A 19,051-nucleotide genomic window follows, 5' to 3' on the forward strand; every position below is an offset into this window, starting at 1 on the left:
GTGGGGTGTCACTCTGCCCACGTCACACAGCGAGGCCTGCCCCCAACACTCACGCCCTGTGAACACAGAGGACAACAGACAGCCCTCAGCATCCCTCCTGGTACTCTTGGAAAGGCCTTGCTCACTGCCCCCGTCAGCCCTGCAGGGCCTGGAGCACCATCAGAACCAAATTCACATTCGCTGTTCACGGTGACCCTATGGCTTAAAACCCTCTGTCCCTGGACGGCTCCTTGACAACTGCAAACCAGACACGCTAGAAAACCGAGCCAATAAAAGCAACTTTTTTTTTTCATTAAAAAAACCCTTTATAGTCATTTCATGTCCGTTGGAAATCACAGAAATTAGGGAAAAAAAAAAAAACCCAGGGGGACAAATACAAACGAACACCACAGCGTCTCCCCAACAGTTCTCTGCTCCCTGGGTGCCGGGAAGGAGCCAGGCAGGCCTCGGGGCGGCTGCGCGTGGCGGCGGGGCCCGGCCGCAGGCTGCCCGGCTCAGCTGTCCTCGTCGTCCAGGGACTCCGAGTCCACCCGCAGCCTCTCTCGCTCCTGCCGCTCCTTCCCGGGCCCGTCCAGGTCGGGGCCCTCCCGCGCGCTGCTGCTGGAGGACAGCACGGGCGGGCGGGGGTGAGCAGGCCCCTTGTTGTCTGTCTCCTTCCTTCCACCTACAGAGACCAACAGCCCTCGCCCCCAACCTCCCCCTGCCGTGCCTGCGGCCCCGGCTGCTCCCGTGGCGGGTGTCAGGAGGGAGCCACCCTCCTAGAGCTCAGGCCCAGGCCAGCCAGCCACGAGCCCAGAGCTCCCTCCGAGGGGCCTGGGGGTCAGTGAGCGTGTGGGAGACTGCTGTCCCTCTGGCCCTTACCCACTGGGAGCAGCTCAGACACCGGGCTGCCTTCTCCGGAAGTCGCCCCTGCGGCCCCGGCGACACTTACTCGTTGTGTAACAGGTCTTCAGAGGAGCCGCCCCCCGGCCCCTCCTCTGAGTTCTGTCCTTCATCCGGCTCCTTGTCCTCCATGCTCTCCCCCTTCTGGGACGTGGCCTCGCCGTTCACAGGGGCTGAGAGATCTGCGGGGAGAGAGGCTCGTGGGACGCTGTGGGGCAACCCGCCTGCAGAAAGCGAGCAGCGTGCGAGCACCCGCCTGTGCGCCTGAATTCGCCCGCACCCCTGAGCCACCGGACACACGGGGCGGCCGGCTGCGTGGGGCTCTTCCTCCAGCCGGCCCCTGGCCCGTCCACGCAGCCTGAAGATGGGAGGGGCCGGTAAACGAATGGCCGTGGGCAACACCGGGGAAAGCCTGCCACGGCCGTGTCCAAACAGACGTAAAGAGAAACGCCCCCTCTGTGCTCTCCCCCGGGCAGCCTCGGCTTCAACTAAGCCCTCTCGGTGCTGGCCTTACGGGCTGCTCCAAGCATCTCTCACCAGGACCGCATGACCCCAGCAGGAAGGAACACTCTCCTGTCCCCGCAGCCACTGTCCCCACCGCAGACGCCCTTTCTCCTCTCAGCCCACCCGTGGCCCTCCCCTCCCAGACCTCTGCGACCGCCCGTCCCAGAAACACTCGCGCACCTGGCCGCACACACACAGCCTCCCCTGCTACCTGGCTCTGAGGGTCTGGATGGAGCCTATGAGCAGCACAGGGGCGTGTGGCCCAGACACCAGCTGCCTTGGGGACACAGCCAGCCTACACAGCGAGTACCGACAGGTGGCGCCACCTGGGAGGTCTGCTCAGCGCCCCTCCCGCCAGCTCCTCACCAGCGCTCGCCTCGTCCTCCGCCCTCTCCGCGGGGGCCTCCTCTCCGGCCAGTATCTCCTCGGCCTTCTCCGGCCCAGTTCTGGTCGCCTTCTGGATGGCCTCGATCTTTGGTCCCAGGACCCGAGACTTGAGCCGGGCGTAGACCTCCGCAGCCTTCTCCATCACCTCCTTGTTGGCCTTGTAGCGGCGGATCTGGCCCACCAAGAGGCCTGGCTCAGGGGGCGCAGCCACCTCACCCCCCCGCCCAAGACCCTCCCCCATCACCGCACCCCGCAGCGCCTCCCGTGCACACGGCTTCCTCCTCGCTGACCACAGGCGGCCGTGGCCGGAAGCCCAGCACCCCAAGCAGACCCGTAGCCCCACCACCAGCCCCTTCAACCCCTGGGCTCCCGCCGCACCTTCTTCAACGTGGCCACCACGTCCGTGTTCTTCTGGAGGATCTGTGAGGTCACCTGCAGGGTCCCTAGTTCCTCTAACGCGTTCAGACACCTCTTCACATCCTGCAGGGCAGCGAGGGCAGCGAGGAGGGTCAGCGCCTAGCTGCGGGGGTTCTAGGGGGCCCAAGAGGGCAGAGGAGGACACCCTGGGCTGAGCAACAGGGAGCCCCGGGGACAGTGGTGAAGGACCCAGAACTCGAGGGGTCTTGGGGCCTCGTGTGGCATCACCTGGTCGGAACGCAGAGCACTGCACTCAGGAAGCCAAGCTGGGCCCTTATCTGGTGGACGCCCACGTGAACAAGGACCCTGCCCTGCGCATGCGGCCTGACTTTGCCTCAGCGTCCCCAGACTTCTCAGGGAGCTCGAGCGATGCGGGGGCAGGGGAACTGAAACATGACCTCTGCACCCCGAGGAAGGTCTCACCGGATTGTCAACCTTCAGGGCGAACTTGATCTCGCTGTGCAGCTTCTGAAGCTTCTCCTCCACGGAAGGTTCTGTGGCCGAGAGAGAAGGCAGCGCCCAGGCCTGAGTGGGGTCCCTGGTGATGGGAGCCGGCTCCTCCAGGGCCGTCCCTCCTCCCGTTCGGCGACCTCAGGCTGCAACCAGGGCTGGGCAGCTGGCCCCTCACCTTTCTTCTTCTCAACCTTCCGGTCTGGTGGGAACCCTTCTGACCGCTTCCGGGTCCGTTCCACCTTCACGGGCCTGTGGAGAGTCATGCCCTTAGAAGGCCCCTGACCAATGTCCCCACTGAGGGGCGGGGGCCTGTGGGGGGACCCATGGCCGCTGCAGAAGGAAACCGTCAGGAGGCCCGGGAGGCTGGGAGGAGGAGGCTCAAGGCCCGCCTGACCTGGTCTAGGGCAGCACCTGAAGGGACCCAAGACATAGCCCTTCCTCTAGGAAGTAAATAATGTGAAAGCCCAGAAATTTTTTTTTTTTTTTTAAACAAGTGGTTCAGGGTGAGTGGCTAGCTACGTAGACCCCAGCGCATGAGTTACTCTGATATGATGCTGGGAAACGGCAGCAGGCATGTCACCGAGCCTTCGATTCTACATCCTGCTCGGCAGCCTGGCTGCCACGTTCCCAGGAGGCAGGTTCGTTTACTGATGGCTGGGATTCCACACAGAAAGTGGGCAGGGAGATGGGCTCTGTGCTCCCACCTCAGTGGGCCTTGGACTTTAAAAAGCCTGAGAGCCACTGGTCTGGGGATAGTCTCTCCCCCTGAGCACTGGTGACACGGGGGCCGTGTCATCCTCTGTGGGGCTCCATCCTGGGCACTGTGGGGAGAGGGGCAGCCTCCCTGGCTCCACCCACTGGATCCCAGGAACCGCCCCCGCCATGTGACCACCACAGATGTCCCAGGACACTGCCCGGTGTCCCCTGGGAGCAGGGTCACCCCCAGGGGGAGAGGCCTGCTCTGGGGAAGGACCACAGACCTGGGCAGTGACTCCTGCATAACCTGATGGGGCCCCAAGAACCAGACACTTCAACTGGATTCAGTCTCAAAGACTGAATTTGGAAGCTGAGGCCCTCTCTTGAGATGTGGGGACCCCCAGGGGGCTATGGGAGGAGTGGCAGTGCGGGAACGGACCTGGCCCGGGGCTTCTCCTCGGGGCGCCCTCTCTTCTCCTTCTGGCTGGGTCTCCGCGCGGGCTCTGTGCTTTGCAGGTGCAACTTCTTCGCTGATTTCTTCACCTGTAGCAACCAGAGAAAGGTAAGGGCTGGAGCGGCAGGCGGCGTGGGGCTGCCCCAGACCCCTGAGCTGTTCCCTTAGAGACACAGTGTGACATTCCCTGCTGTCACCTTCGCCTGATGGGAGCTGACGGACTGGGCAGGATGGACCCCGTGTCCAGTCCATCCCCGGGCAGCAGCTTCTCAGGCCCTGAAAGGATCACCCAACAGTGGGGCAGCCCCACTGCATTCCTCTTGCCGAGCAAGACACCTCCCGTGCCAGGGAACTTGGTCCCCCTTTTGTGACAAAACGGAGAGCAGTGGGGAGAGAACAGGGCATTGTTCGGCTCCCCCACCCCTATCGAGTGGGATCCTGGGCTCGGACTAGAAGGCGATGGGCCCGGGGGGCTCGGATTCCTGGACTCAGGCTGGCCTGTGAGAGCCAGGAGGACAAGGAGCTGACGCCCTGAGGTCACGCATGGTGCTAACGGTCACCACCAACATGCACCAGAGGCCGAACTGCTCCCATGCTTACCCCACAAGCCGTTCCCCCGCAGCAGCCAGAGGGCACCTGTGAGCACCCACCGCTTCTCTGCCCACAGTCCTCCAGGGTCCCACCTACCTCCCTTGGGGTAACAGCCCAAGTCCTCCACAAGGCCCTGCACGACCTGCCCCGTCCCCTCCCCTCCTCCCTCTTCCCCTCTCGCTCACTCTGCTCCAGACACACGGGCCTCCTGGCTGTTCCTCCAACACACCAGGCATGGTCCTGCCCCAGGGCCTTTGCACGGGCCGTGCGCTCGGCCAGGAATGCCTCTCCCCCAGGTATCTTCTCACTTCATTCAGATCCTTACTTAATGTCGGCTGCTCGCCTGAAGCCTCTGAGGTCTGCCCTCTTTGCGATGGAAACCCTCACGCCCCCGCAGCTCACACCCCGCCCTGGCTTCCATCTCCTTGGCACCACACACCATCCTCAGGTGGTCCGCTGCCCGTCTCCCTCCCTCAAGTGTCAGCTCCTTAACAGCGGGCTCTCTGTGTTTCCCTGACCGCTTGGCGCCCAGCACACAGCGGCTGCTGCACGGACGCCGCCGCACGCACCTCTCTGTCCAGCTCGGCCTCGGGCTCCGAGTCGGAGGAGGACTGGGGGCCCCGGCCGCGGCCCTTCCGGCCGCGCTTCTTGACGGGCTCGTCGTCGTCCTTGAGCTCGTCGCCGCTGCTGCCCGCGCTGCCCGCAGGCGCCGCCTCCCCGCGCTCCCGCCCCCGCCGCCGCTCCTTCTCCTCCTTGTCGCGCTCGCGCAGCCGCCGCAGCTCCTCCTCCTGCTCCCTGCGCCGCCGCGCCTCCAGCTCACGCCGCCGCTCCTCGTCCCGCCGCTTCCACTCGCTGATGCGGTCCACCTCGTCGCTGTCGCTGGGGGTGCGGGCCGGTTAGGGCCCCCGTCCCGGCCTGCCCGCGCCCCCGCCCCGAGGGCCCCGCACCCACCTGTCGCTGCTCGAGGTGGTCGGTGGCCGCTCAGGCTTCGGTTTCCGCCCGCGGGGCTTGGGGGGAGGCTTCTCGGCTACGGAAGAGCGGGGCCGGGGTGGCCTCTCCCGCGTCTCTCGGTGGACGTTCCCCCCCCACCGCCAGGCCAGGCCCAGGCCCAGGGCAGCACCCCCCAGCCGGCCTACCTGGCTTCCTGCCCCGAGGAGGCTTCTTTACGGACACGTCCGAGTCGGAGGAGGAGGAGCAGGAGGAGGAGGAGGACGCCGACCTCGCCACGGCCACAGGCTCAGCCTTCGCCCCGTCCGATTCTGCTTTGGAGTCCGAGTCGGAGGCTGACGGCGCCTTCTGGGGGAGGCCGGGGGAGGTGAGAGCAGCCAGGGCGAGGGGGGCCCAGGCGTCCCTGCAGCGCCCCACCCCGCCCAAACCCACAACCCTTCGTTCTGGCCCAGAACCCCAGACATACACACACACACACCACACTCACACGCTCATGCACACATACTTGTGTACACACAATACACTTGTACACGCTCATACATGCCTGCTTGCACACAACACACACACACACACACACACATACATCACACTTGCACACGGGCGCGCGCACGCGTGCATTCTCTCTCTCTCTCATGGGGCCCCTAAGAGTGCTTTGCCCCCTTCCGATGCCAGCATCCCAGCATCCCGTTTTCCAAACCGGCCTCTAAGGCCCTCTCGGGGGCAGCAGCGGCTGGGGGGGGCTCCTGCTCCGGGGAGGTGCTCCGCGCACACGGCACTCGGAAACCATGGGCCAAAGCCATGAGTGAAGGTGGAGGCGGATGTCAGCGGGCCCCGGGGGCTCCCTGGGGCCTACGGCCTCCCCTCCTCCAAAACGGACTGACCCTGACCGCAGACCGTGGCTGGTGACCGTGGGGAGATGCTTGAGGAGCTTCCACTGGCCGGTGTGTGGGAACAAAATAAAACACCCGTACCTTTTTCTTCCGTCCTGGAAGGGGGCCCCGCCGTGGGGCCCGGACCACGGCTTTCTTCTCGGGGGTGAAGTCCTGGGCGGAGATAAGGGAGCTGGACGTGGTGCCCACCGGCCGGCCACCCCTCGGCGCCCCCCCGGTGCATCCCTCCCCCTGGGCATCTGCCCGGGGTCCGGCCAGCTGCTCACCTGGTCACTGGTCTTCTCTGACTCGGAGGAGCTTTCCGAGTTCTCCTCCTCGGATGGAGACATGCTGGCTTGATCCAGGTCACTGGAGGCCTTTCGAGCTCGTTTTGAGACCGACATCTGGAAGGGGAGCAGCCCGGACACATCAGCAATTGAGAAAGCCCGTGTGCTCACGAAACTTTGGGGGGAGGAGGGCAGGGACCCCTTTGAGAATCTGATAAAAACCAGGGATACTGATCCTAGAAGACATGATGCTCAGTGAAAGAAGCCAGACACAGAAGGACAAATACTGTGTGATCCCACTCACAGGAGGTCCCTAGAGAGTCAGACCCACAGAGACAGGAAGTAGATGGTGGGGGCCAGGGGCTGGGGGAGGGGGAGTCAGGGTTTCATGGGGACAGAGTTTCAGTTTGGGAGGATGAGAAAGTTCTGGAGATGGATGGTGGGGATGGTTGCCCAACGGTGTGAATGTAAAATGCTACTGAACTGTGTGCTTAAAAATGGTTAAGATGGTGAATTTCACGTTGTGTGTATTTTACTACAATTAAAAAAAAATGAAGAATACAAACCAGGGATCCTTCCCCCAGAAAAACACATACACATATGTTTTGCAACTAGATAGAGGTGGTGGTTGCACCACACTGTGAATGTATTAAATGCCACTGAGTTGTACGTTTTAGAACGGTTAATTTTTTTATGTGAATTTCACCTCAATAAGAGATTTTTTAAACACACACACACATACAATTCTGAATTAGGTTTCAGGGGTTCACAGACTCCCAGATGCCCACTCAAAGAAGCCAATTTAAGAAACTGTATAAAGGAAGAACTGAGGAGGCAAAGAGGACTGAGCTTTGGACACAGATCTCAGCCCACTGACGCCTGGTCCTCCCCGTCAGGGCGTGGGTTTAGGTGCGATGCACCTCTGCCTCTGTCCCGTTACAGCCCAGACTCGCTGGTTCTCGTCACAAGCACTTACTGAGAGCATCTTGCCTCCTCCGGGGCCTGACCAAGGCCAGGGTACGATGGGCTGCACTGTGTTCCCCCAAAACGCATACAATGAAGCCCTGACCCCCAGGACCCCAGAATGTGACTATTTGGAGATGGGTCTTTGTAGAGAGAATTAAAGTAAGACGAGGTATTAGGGTGGCCCTGACCCAATATGACTGGGGTCCTTATAAGAAGAGGAGATTAGGACACAGACATGCACAGAGGGAGACCACGTGAAGAGATGGTGGACACACAGAAAAACAGCGACAAAAGAACGTTAACTAGAGAGAGCACAAAGCTGACCCGGCGGAAAGCCATAGCCACACCCCCAAAAATGGAGAAAGGAACACCAATAGGTGTGTTCCCAGCTAGGGTGCTGGGTTACGAGGGAAGAGGTCGTCTAAATGTCTCCCTAGTGTGGGGGAAAGGTGTTGTAATAATGACTTATATTCATTTAATGCAAAGTTGGCCAAAAAACCCCAAAAAACAAAACCTGAATACATACTAACCTACAAGTAGTGGTTAATATCTAAGAGGTAGGATGGGGGGGGCCATTTATTTTCAACATATTTCTGTCTAACTCCTCCAATAACTGTAAACAGAAACAACAGGGACTTTTAAAAAACGATGCCAGGGACTTCCCTGGTGGTCCAGTGGTTAAGAATCCGCCTTCTAGCAACCTAAGTGTCCATCGACAGATGAATGGATAAAGAAGATGTGGCATATATATACAATGGAATATCAGCCATAAAAAGAAACAAAACTGAGTTATTTGTAGTGAGGTGGATGGACCTAGAGTCCGTCATGCAGAGTGAAGTAAGTCAGAAAGAGAAAAATACCGTATGCTAACATATATATGGAATCTAAAAAAAAAAAAAGGTTCTGAAGAAACTAGGGGCAGGACAGGAATAAAAGACACAGACGTAGAGAATGGACTTGAGGACACGGGAAGTGGGAAGGGTAAGCTGGGACGAAGTGAGGGAGTAGCATGGACTTATATACACTACCAAATGTAAAACAGATAGCTAGTGGGAAGCAGCCGCATAGCACAGGGAGATCAGCTTGGTGCTTTGTGACCACCTAGAGGGGTGGGATAAGGAGGGTGGGAGGGAGACGCAAGAGGGAGGGGATATGGGGATATACGTGTGCATATAGCTGATTCACTTTGTTATACAGCAGAAACTAACACAACATTGTAAAGCAATTATACTCCAATAAAGATGTTAAAGGAAAAAAGAAAAAAAAAAAAAAAAAGAATCCTCCTTCCAATGCAGGGGGCGGGGGTTCGACCCCTGGTTGGGGAAGTAAGATCCCACATGCTGCGGGACAACTAAGCCTGCACGCTCTAGAGCCGGCACATGCCACAACTAGAGAAGTCCACACGCCGCAACGAAGAGCCCGCGTGCCACAACTAAGACCCGACACAGCCAAATAAATAAATCAATAAATAAAATATTAAAAAATAATCATAACGTTTAAGGACAAGGAAATGCTCATCTATTAGGTGGAAAAACAGCAAGACACATTACGTGCGTGATTGCCAATGCCATACTTTACATACCCACCCCGCCCGTGAGGCACACACAAGATCACGGAGAAACACATCAGGATGTTTCTAGTCCTCGGCGCAGAAACCCCCTCAAGATAGTTCAGGCATTTTTCACCGGCTTCTTTATGCTTTTCACATCTTCTAACTTATCTACAATGAGCATGGCTTATTGTTATAACTGGAACCAAAAGCAAAGGTTATTTTTAAAAATCATAAAAACAATGCCTTACTCTATCAAAAGAATTTGCTGCTAGGTCCTGGTCCTTTCATTCTGCACCCAAATATTCAGAAGCAGTCAAAAGGCAGAGAAGAGGGGAAAAAAGGCAGGAAAGACAATCTCTCCAAGAGAACTTAAAACTCACATCCACACAAAAACTTGTACACGAATGTTCACAGCAGCGTTATTTGTGATGGCCCCAAAGCGGAAACAACGCGAATGTCCATAAATGGATGACAGATAAACAAAGTGTGGTCCAGCCACACCCGGGAATATCGCTCAGCCACGAAAAGGAGAGAAGCCCTGACACTCGCTACCACATGGATGGACCCTGAGGACACGATGCTCAGTGACAGAAGCCAGACACAGAAGGACACACGGTGTGTGATTCCACTGATGGGAAACGTCCAGAACAGGCAAGTTCCACAGAGGCGGATTCCTGGTTACTAGGGGCTGCGGGTGGGGATGTGGGGGGACTGCCAGTGGGGACGGGGTTTCTTTTTGGGGTGATGGAAAGTTCTGGAACTGATAGAGGGGATGCTGGCACAACTTTGTGAATGTACTAAAAACCGAAAGAAGGAAAGGGAGAAGAGCAGGCGGCCAGACGGAACCTGTGGAGGGAGGAGGAAGGGCGGGAGGAGGAAGGGCCCCAGCCCCCCACAGGCCAGCTGTGCCCGCCCCACCCCCGTGCCCCTACCTTCAAGGCCACCGCTTTCCGCTTGAGGCCGCTGTTGTCACTGCTCTTGTCCGAGTCCGAGTCGCTCTCCATCCTGTCGCTGGCGGCTGCAGCGGTCACGGCTGTGACGGCCATGACCCCCCGGTCCTCATCGTCCTCACTGCCACCTGCCGGGTCGGCTTCAGGGGCCTCGCTGTCGGAGGAACTCACCGGCTGGGGGTGGGGACAGAGACAGCAGGTCACCACCAGGTGTGGCCCACAGGACAGCAGCCACTGGCCGGGTCTCAAGTGTCAGGGTCTGGCCTGCTGGCTCTCCAAATGCAGGAACTGAGGCCCAGAGAGGCCGGGTCTCAAGTGTCAGGGTCTGGCCTGCTCGCTCTCCAAATGCGGGAACTGAGGCCCAGAGAGTGCCAAGGGGGACTTCCCTGGCGGTCCAGTGGTTAAGACACTGCGTTCCCAACGCAGGGGGCGTGGGTTCAATCCCTGGTCGGGGAACTAAGATCCCACACGCCGTGCGGCGCGGCCAAACAATATTAAAAAAAAAACAAAACAGAAAGCTCTGAGGACTGATGCGGCAGGACGAGATGGGCATGTGTGTGCTAGCCACTAGGATTCAAGCACTGCAGGATCTGAGGGCAAACCCTGGGCCAGTGACTTAAGCCCCTGTGTGCCTCATCCCACATCTGAGCAATGGGGCCGACAGCACTTTGGCCTCACAGGGCTGTGGCGAGGGTGAGACAGAAGTGGCATGTACTGAGGACAGTGCCCAGACTGGCAGGAGGTCCATCGAGGTTTGCTTTTTGTAAATATTATTATTATTGCAATTACTGATGAGGAAGAAAATGACCTAGGACAGGACCTCTGGGTGCGAACTTCCAGGCACTTCTATTTCTGTTTTAGCCAAAATGCCTGCTCAGGTGGTAACAGCCGCAAAAATAGCAGACACGTAGATGGCACTTCTTCTGTGCTAGCCGTGTGCCGGGCTCGCCTGCACACTCAGTTGCCGTCTGTGAGCAGCAGCCAGGTGCCAGGCACCGTGCTAGGGAGGTGGGAGCGCCCAGACGTGAACACGGCACGGGCCCTGCCCCTGGGGAGCTTACAGTCTAGTGGGAGACCAACCACGGCCATGTGAACAGACCAGAGTCAGGGGGTGTGAAGGAAAAGGAACCCTCCTACACTGTGGGGGGGGGAATGTAAAGTGGTTGCAGCCACCACGGAAAACAATATGGCGGTTCCTCAAAAAACTAAGAATAGAGCTACCACATGATCCAGCAATCCCACTCCTGGGCATATATCCAGAGAAAACTACAATTCGAAAAGATCCACGCACCTCTATGTTCACAGTAGCACTATTTACCATAACCAAGACACGGAAACAACCTGAATGTCCGTCAACAGATGAAGGGATAAAGAAGATGTGGTACGTATACACACTGGAATGTTACTCAGCTGTAAAACAGAATGAAATAATGCCATTTGCAGCAACATGGCTGGACCTAGCAATGACCATACTAAGCAAAGTAAGTCAGAAAGAGAAAGACAAATACCATACAATAGCACTTATATGTGGGCTCTAAAATATGACACAGGGAATTCCCTGCTGGTCCAGTGGTTAAGACTCCGCGCTTCCACTGCAGGGGGCATGGGTTCAATCCCTGGTCGGGGAACTAAGATCTGGCATGCCGTGTGGCACAGCCAAAAATTTAAAAAAAAAAAAAGGGTAAAAAGTGCCACACGAAGTAGGTCAAGCCCCAAACTTGAAACACTGGGAGAGAACCATCAGGCTTTCAGGCGGATTTCCCTCACACCTCTCCTCCAGGGCGTCACTTTTCTCTGGGGCACCCCTGGTGAGTGGAGAAGGGAAAGGACGTCCCCGGTTCTTCACGGAGGAAACAGCAGCTTGGAGTGTGAGTGACTAAATGTAGGGTCCAGGACCCTCCTGATCGTCTGCGGGAGGAACGGAGTCAGCCTCGTGGCAGTGAGAGCTAGCAGACACGAGGGATCATCTCTCTCCGTGTAACGTGTGGGGAGCTGTCATTCTCACTCTGCAGACAAGGCAAAAGGCGGCGTGATGGAGCCAGATCACACGGCGACTAAGCGACAGAGCTGGGGTGCAAGCCAGCTCTGCTGGGCCCCAAAGCCTGGCCCACTGGACACAGCTACTGCCTGTTACAAACCCCGGCTTGCTTCTGCTAAGCGCTCAACCAGCTGTGGCTGGATGTGCGCCTCGACAACCGGGGAGGCGACTGGGACGAGTGGGCATGTTCCATAAGTGGGGAAACGAGGTCTCCGGGAAGGTAAGTGACTTGCCCTGCACTGTGCTTTGGGGATAAAGCCAGGAACTCTGCATCTCCTGGGCTCGGCCCACGAGACCTAACTACCTGCCAGCAAAAGTTTTGGGAAATCCGATCCCCATGGAGACGTCTGGAGGATGGGAACACTGGTGGCTCGGAGAGGAACCAGGAAATAAAGGCCAAGAGCCAGCTGACCTGCAACCATCCCAAGACCCACTGGTTGAGTGAGATGAGTGATGAGTGTTGGTCTCTTTCACTGTCTCTCTTTTTTTTTTTTGGCCTCACCGCGCGGCATGCGGGATCTTAGTTTCCCGACCAGGGATCGAACCCGTGCCCCCTGCATTGGGAGCTCTGAGTCTTTTTTTTTTTTTTAGATTTATTGATTGATTGATTGATTGATTGCTATGTTGGGTCTTCGTTTCTGTGCTAGGGCTTTCCCTAGTTGCGGCAAGCGGGGGCCACTCTTCATTGCGGTGCGCGGGCCTCTCACTATCGTGGCCTCTCCTGTTGCGGAGCACAGGCTCCAGACGTGCAGGCTCAGTAGTTGTGACTCACGGGCCCAGTTGCTCCGCGGCATGTGGGATCTTCCCAGACCAGGGCTCGAACCCGTGTCCCCTGCATTAGCAGGCAGACTCTCAACCACTGTGCCCCCAGGGAAGCCCGGGAGCGCAGAGTCTTAACCCCTGGACCACCAGGGAAGCCCCCTCTCACTGTCTTAATGGGTCGAGAGGGTGACAGAGGTGGAAAGGGAAGGTCAGGCCCAGCCTGGCCTCCTCGGTCCCCAACACCTCGCACCCCTGTACCGGGTGCCTGATGTGCACTGGCTCACCGTGTTCCCCCGACAGCCCCGTGAGACCTCGTCGTACCCTGAGCCTCTGTTTTAGATGAGGAAACTGAGGCTCCGAGAGGTGACATCAATCAATCCCCAAAGGACACGGTGAACAGGAGGAAGAGCCAGGCCTCAAACCCAGGTCCACGCATCCACACAGCAGGGCTCTTACCCCAGGATCCATGTGTAGAGGTCCTTCTCCGGGCCCACCTGCCCCTCCAGGACCCCACCCAGCTTGTACCGACCAGAAAAGAACTTCAGCCTGGGAGACGGGAGGCCTGGGTTTTAGTTCCAGCTCAGCTCAAACCAGCTACTGGGACAGGTCCCTTTACCTCCTCTATCAGGTCACGAGGATGTATCAACTGGGATCCTTCTAGGTCAATCCTTCTCAACAAGGGGTGATTCTCTGCCCCAGGGGGCATTTGGCAATGTCTAGAGACATTCAAATTGTCAAGATGCGGGGGGATCCTGGCATCGAGGGGGCGGGGCCAGGGATGCTGCTCAACAGCCCACAGTGCCTAGGACGCCCCATGGAGGGGGAGAGAAGTTGAAAAACCCTGGTCTAGGTTTCTGAGGCCTCACGTTCTAGCTGGGTCCTTCTGGGCCATCAAGCGAACGCTCCGGGCCTCAGCGTGCTCAGCTGTAAAATGGAAAAGATGCCGCCTACCCAGCCCATCTTGGGATTACTGGATATAGCTGGAACCACACTGAGATACCGTTTTCCACCTCCTGGCTTGGCAGGAGGGTGCGGGAACAGGCCCTGCCGTACGTTCCTGGTGGGAGCACGCCGAGTTAAGGCTGTCAAAAAGAATGAAGCCATTCTCTGCACAGACGAGGGAGACCAATTGGGGGAATAAAGCCAAGTGGAGCATTACGTGCTTCAAAAAAGCAAGCTATGTAGGGTTTTACGTGAACAAAGAATCTTGGAAGGACACACAAGGAACTGGTAGCTGGGGCTACCTTGAGAGGAAACTGAAACAGAACGGCGGCGAGGCAGGGCTGATCCCTCACCGTACACCCTTTTGTACTCTTCAGTCTTGTACCAGGAGTCTGTACTCCCACTCGAAACGTAAAACTAAACGAAAACCTTATAGGATGAAAAGACAGACTGCCCGGGCACCCTCCAAGCGGTGCTTCCAAAAGCCTGCTGTGGACTGGCTCCATCAGAAGCATCTAGATAACTCAGGGGATGAACCACCTCAAGGTGCCCAGGCCTCAGCCCTAAACTACCACACCTAAACCTCTCGGGGTAGGGCCCAGGGATCTGCATTTTTAACCCAATGTTCTGTTTGGAGGCACAGATGGGTCAGAGAACCAAACAGCGGTAATACGCTCTCACACCTATAGCTACTTCTCAACCTGGGAAGTCTGTATGGGGCGGGTTTAATGTCAAGGTTACACCATTTTTGAATTTCATTTCCTTGAGGGCAGGCATCTACGCCGTACTTCACAGGCTGAGGGTGCGTAATAAACATTAAATGGTGTGATGATTCACCAGGAGGCAATAAGCTTAGGACAAGACTAACCAGCACTTGGGTTGGGGCCAGAATACGGTCTCATGAAACTCAACTACCTTCAGGAACTTCCGATCCGTTTACCCAAGCGGGGAATGTGCAAAGCCCGGAGAGACGGTGGGGACCAAAGCAGGGGGAACGTCCATCTCCCAGACCCACCACGGGAGGTAAAAGATACCACACACATGAAACGTGGGCCTGGCCCCTTGAGAAGGGGCTGCCAAACCCTCCGCACTGGAGAGAGCTCTCGAACGGACCCCAGGTTCTAGATCGTGAGCTCCCAGAAGGCAAGAGGCGTGTCTGCTTCACCTAGGATTCCTGGTCCCTAGTGCGCCACATGGCATGCGTGCGGCCGGGGTCTATACAGGAGTGTTTGCCGGGTCGGTGGGTAGACGGAGGCACAGGAGAGGCACACCCAGACCATCTCGAGACCCCGAGTTCTCAAGCAGGACCAGATGCTACAAAACTACTCGGTCCTTCTCTCACACAAACCAGACCCTCTCCGACTCCCGCTTCCCCGCCCACAGACCAGGACGGAAGTCCGTTTCTTCCCTAACAGCAGAGGTCCGAGCCCTGTGGTCAATTCGCCAGGTCTTCCGGCCCACCTGGAGCCCACCCCTGCTGAGGCCAGGCTACTCCACCTCCCCGCAACTCCCCTCGTCTGCATCTCGCCCCAAAACACCCAGAGCAAGGCACCCCTCTGCCACCCTTCCTCAGCTTTCCACGGCTTCTGTACAAATTTAACTTCAACTTCTCTAAATTCCCTTTTTTCCCTGAATGTTTCCAGACACTGATTTGCCACTGAGAATGTCATCTCTGTGACTCTTAGCACTTCTTTCCCACCTAAGCAAGAGCTCTCACGTCTACTAACTACAACCTTTTTCCGAGTCTGAAATCTGGCAGTAATGGGGGAAGGAAAGGGTGTTACTGAAAGGAAAAAAATTTTTCTCCTTAGAAAACAAAAGGTTTCTTAGGAGCTCTAACGATGCTGTTTCACATTCAGGCTAATCCTAGAGCAGTGGGTATCACCAGGAGGGATCCTGCACCCCTCCACCTGACACTCGGCAATGTCTGCAGACGTGTTTGGTTGTCACAACTGGGTAAAGAAGGAGCTCCTGTCATCGCGTGGGTGGGGCCAGGGATGCTGCTCCAACCCCGACAGTGCCCAGGACCGCCCTCACGGAGAATGATGAGGCCCCAAACATCAGCGGTGCCCAGCGGGAGGAGCCCTGTCCCAGAGGCCTCTCCTTTCTCTGTGGGACAAGCTAAGACCACCTCTGGTCCCCAGCACGCTCGAGTGCCCGCCTGACCTGGGCTCCACAGACCCCCGCCAGCCTCCCACCCCCAGCACGGACTCACCAGAGGAGCACTGTAGCTGGCATGGGGGTTGTTCTGGATCTCCCACAGGCCCTCATTGAAGCCTTTCCTCTTGTTGGGTTTCCCGTACTTATCTTTACACTTGTCGTAGGGAAACAGGTCCTTGGGTCCCAGGAAGGCTCTGGAGAAAAGAACCACGGGCCGAGCCCAGGTGAGCCAGGCCACCCCGGGAGGCAACAGCTGGGAAAACTCCACCCCCAGCGGGGGACACTTACGTTTCGTGGGTACCAAAGAAGAAGATGGGGTACTTGTTGGGCGGGGGCTTCACGGCACCGTCGGCGATGTCATCGATCTGCAGTGAGAGGCCAGTCAGGGGGTGGCTGGTGGGTGGGGGACAGCTTCACCCACCAGGAAGTGACCAGCTTCACCCACCCGGAAGTGACCAGGAAAACAGCCAAGTTACTTGGGGGAAAGCACACTGGGAGGAGGGGAGCCTTCAACAGAGGAAGACGCATCACCTTCCAATTATGCATCTGCCTTCTTCTGTGCAACGCGCCCCCCCCAATTGCATACCTGTCCGCTCCCCCCAGGGTGCTCTCTCTTCCCCCAAGGTAGGTGTTTCACCTGGGCAAAGCCAAATACGGTCCTCTGAGCAGCCAGGGGCTGAGGCCAAGCCCAGCTTCTGTGAACTCCCAGGACCCCCCAAGGGACCCCCTCCTGCAAAGAGGCAATCGGTGATCAGTCTCCCAGAGGCTGCAGCTGGCAGCTCCAAGGATGCAGAGGGTGGGGGGTGGGCTGCAGGAGACAGGCCCGGAGCATCCAGGAAGTCCCACCCTCTCCCTATAGGCCCATGGGCTCCAGCAGCTGTCAGTCATTTCCCCACAGGAGGCTAGCAGCCCCTTCCCTTCCAATCAGGTGCTTGGAAGCATTCTGGGCTTAGAGAGCCAGCTGGAGGGGGGCGCGGAGGAGAGGGAGAAGCTGGTACTCTGGGAGGAAGGGAAGTGCCCGTAAAGTTTTATCACTCTGGTGCTTCCAAGAAAGTAAGCCCGAGCAAATCAGGTTGAGTGGGCTCTCTGGTCCCCATTAATTCCTTCCCGTCCTCTTCAAAGCCTGGGAGCTGCTGGAACCTTCCCTGCCCCCCTCACCCAGCTTCCTTCCTCAGTTCTCTGGGCTACTTTTCAAAGTCCTTGGGCCCTGGGCCCCAAACACCCATCCCAAGCATCCCGCTCCTGCACAGACACATCCCCAAACTCCATCACCCTGAGGACCAGCCTGCCATGCCTTCCAGGCCCGCTTCTGCTCTGACCTCACCCAGGACCCGCCTCTGAGCCTGAGGCACAGACATCCCAGCGGCAGCACCCGTTACGGACCACTCTCAGGGCTGCCTGGTTAGCAGTCCCTGAGCCCACTCCTGGCATCCTGTGGCGGCCTCTCTGCAACCAAACGCCCAGCTCTGTGTGATGCCCTTCTGCTTACTTCCACCCAGAGGGAGGGAGGGTCTGGCAGGGAACGAGGCTGAAATCTCCAGGCACCCCACAGTACTGCCCAGGCAACTCCTGAGCTCCTTCTGTTCCAGCCGAACCTTCAGCTTCATGCTTCTACTGCCTCCCCGTCCAAATTCCTTCAGTCCTAACATGCATATTCCACCAACATCAGTCCTGGGGTGACTTAGACCTGGGGATGGCAACAACCTCCTGGCCCCTCCTCCACACTGGCCTGCCCCACAGACAGTGCCTGAAACTCCACTCTGCAGTTCTGAGACTCGCGCTCAAGACTCCCTTCAGAACTGTACCCCTCGAATCATCTGGGTCCTCTGGATCCCAGCTTCCTCCAGAGGGGATCCCTAAAGTCCCCTGGGCCCAGCCCCCTCCCTCAGGGGCTCTCTCTTTCCAGCTTGAGTCCCCGTGGCTGGCCTCTGATTCAAGCATCCCTCCACCCACCCCAAGCCCTCCCTCCACCCTCTGCCCCCACCAGCCTCCTCCACCAGGGTCTGGCGGGGGAGTCCTCACAGGGCACCAGTCCCCAGGGTCCCCCAAACAAGTCTTATTCCAATCTCCGGTCTCTGATGCCCCACATTTTCAGATCCAGTCCCCTCAGCTCCAGCGACCTTGTGAACACAGCATCCAGCCCTATTTCCAGCCCTGGTCCTGCTGAGCACCTCTCAACCTTGACCCTCAACCCTTCTCCCTTACTGGAACCCTTATCCATAGGCCCCCTTCATACGTGGCTCAGGACCCCCGGCCCCTCAGAACTTGGCTTCTTTTTGCCCCCCATAAAGAGGTCCTTCAGCCCGGAGCACCTCCTTCCCATTAGTTTGAATCATCTCCTCAAATCCCAGATTCCTCAGCTCCCCTCACACCCACCAAACTCCTTCAGATTTGAACCCTGGCTCCTCAGGCCCCAGGTCCCTCAACCCCATGTCCCTCGACTCTGGGACCCCCAGAGCGGGTCCCCCAGGCTCGGGGCCCCCGCACCTCCGGCGCGCGGGTCGCTCAGGCCCGGGACCCCCAGACCTCCTGGCCCAGGTTCCCGCGAGGGTTCCTCAGGCCGGGGACCGCCAGACCCCCAGGCACACGAGTCCCCCAGGCCCGGGTCCCCCCAGACCCCCGGCGCGCGGGTTCCTCAGGCCCGGAGTCCCCCAGACCCCGGGAGCGCGGGTCCCTCAGGCCCGGGGCCCCTACTGCCCCACCCCACCCCCAACCCCCCGTCGCCTGGCCCATCTCCCTCGCGGCCTCACCCGGGCCGGCCAGTGCGGGTAGCCCTTCATCTTGGCGAACACCAAGTCCCCGGGCTTGAAGGCGTGCGGCATGCTGGCGGCGGGAGGCCCAGGCCGCGGGAAGCGGCAGCGGCACGGGCAGCAGCAGCGGCGGCGGCGGCAGCGGCGGCAAGGGGAGGCGAAGCCGGGGGCGGGAGCAGGGCGCCAAGGGGGCGGGGGCGAGGGCCTGGGTAGCGGGTCGGAGCGTGTTTATTGGCCTGCCCGTCGCCGGAAGTCCCGCCTTCCGGCCGTCACGGGCGGGCGGCGCTGTCGCTCAGGACCACGTGCGGGGATAGAGGAGCAGGGGGACCAATGAGAAGAGGGGTTGGAGCAGAGCAAGTTAACGGGATTGGATAACGGGTAGAGCCAAGGGGGCGTGACCCAGAAGCCTAATGGGAGGGGACGGAGGTTAAGGGAGGTGAAAG

The 19,051-nt window shown here is 58.4% G+C and overlaps 1 protein-coding gene across 3 annotated transcripts; it reads right to left on the reverse strand.

The window, feature by feature from the left end:
* Window positions 1-287: 287 nt before the first annotated feature.
* HDGFL2 (HDGF like 2) lies at window positions 288-18,766 on the reverse strand. 3 transcript variants are annotated; one of them, XM_061190702.1, is made up of 16 exons: window positions 18,609-18,766; window positions 16,147-16,223; window positions 15,914-16,052; window positions 9,939-10,130; window positions 6,489-6,605; window positions 6,304-6,375; window positions 5,521-5,677; window positions 5,336-5,411; window positions 4,954-5,263; window positions 3,779-3,882; window positions 2,819-2,892; window positions 2,614-2,684; window positions 2,152-2,253; window positions 1,753-1,945; window positions 932-1,064; window positions 288-600 (listed from the first exon to the last, which is right to left on the reverse strand). In XM_061190702.1, the coding sequence occupies exons 1-16, from the start codon at window positions 18,678-18,680 to the stop codon at window positions 495-497; spliced, it is 1,995 nt and encodes a 664-aa protein (XP_061046685.1). In that variant the 5' UTR covers window positions 18,681-18,766; the 3' UTR covers window positions 288-494. The 3 variants fall into 3 exon arrangements, with proteins under 3 accessions (XP_061046685.1, XP_061046684.1, XP_061046681.1); XM_061190701.1 differs by having other exon boundaries at window positions 288-597; window positions 5,521-5,680; XM_061190698.1 differs by having other exon boundaries at window positions 5,521-5,680.
* Window positions 18,767-19,051: the final 285 nt, after the last annotated feature.

This window comes from Eubalaena glacialis, chromosome 4, assembly GCF_028564815.1.
Source record: "Eubalaena glacialis isolate mEubGla1 chromosome 4, mEubGla1.1.hap2.+ XY, whole genome shotgun sequence".
Taxonomy (NCBI): domain Eukaryota; kingdom Metazoa; phylum Chordata; class Mammalia; order Artiodactyla; family Balaenidae; genus Eubalaena; species Eubalaena glacialis.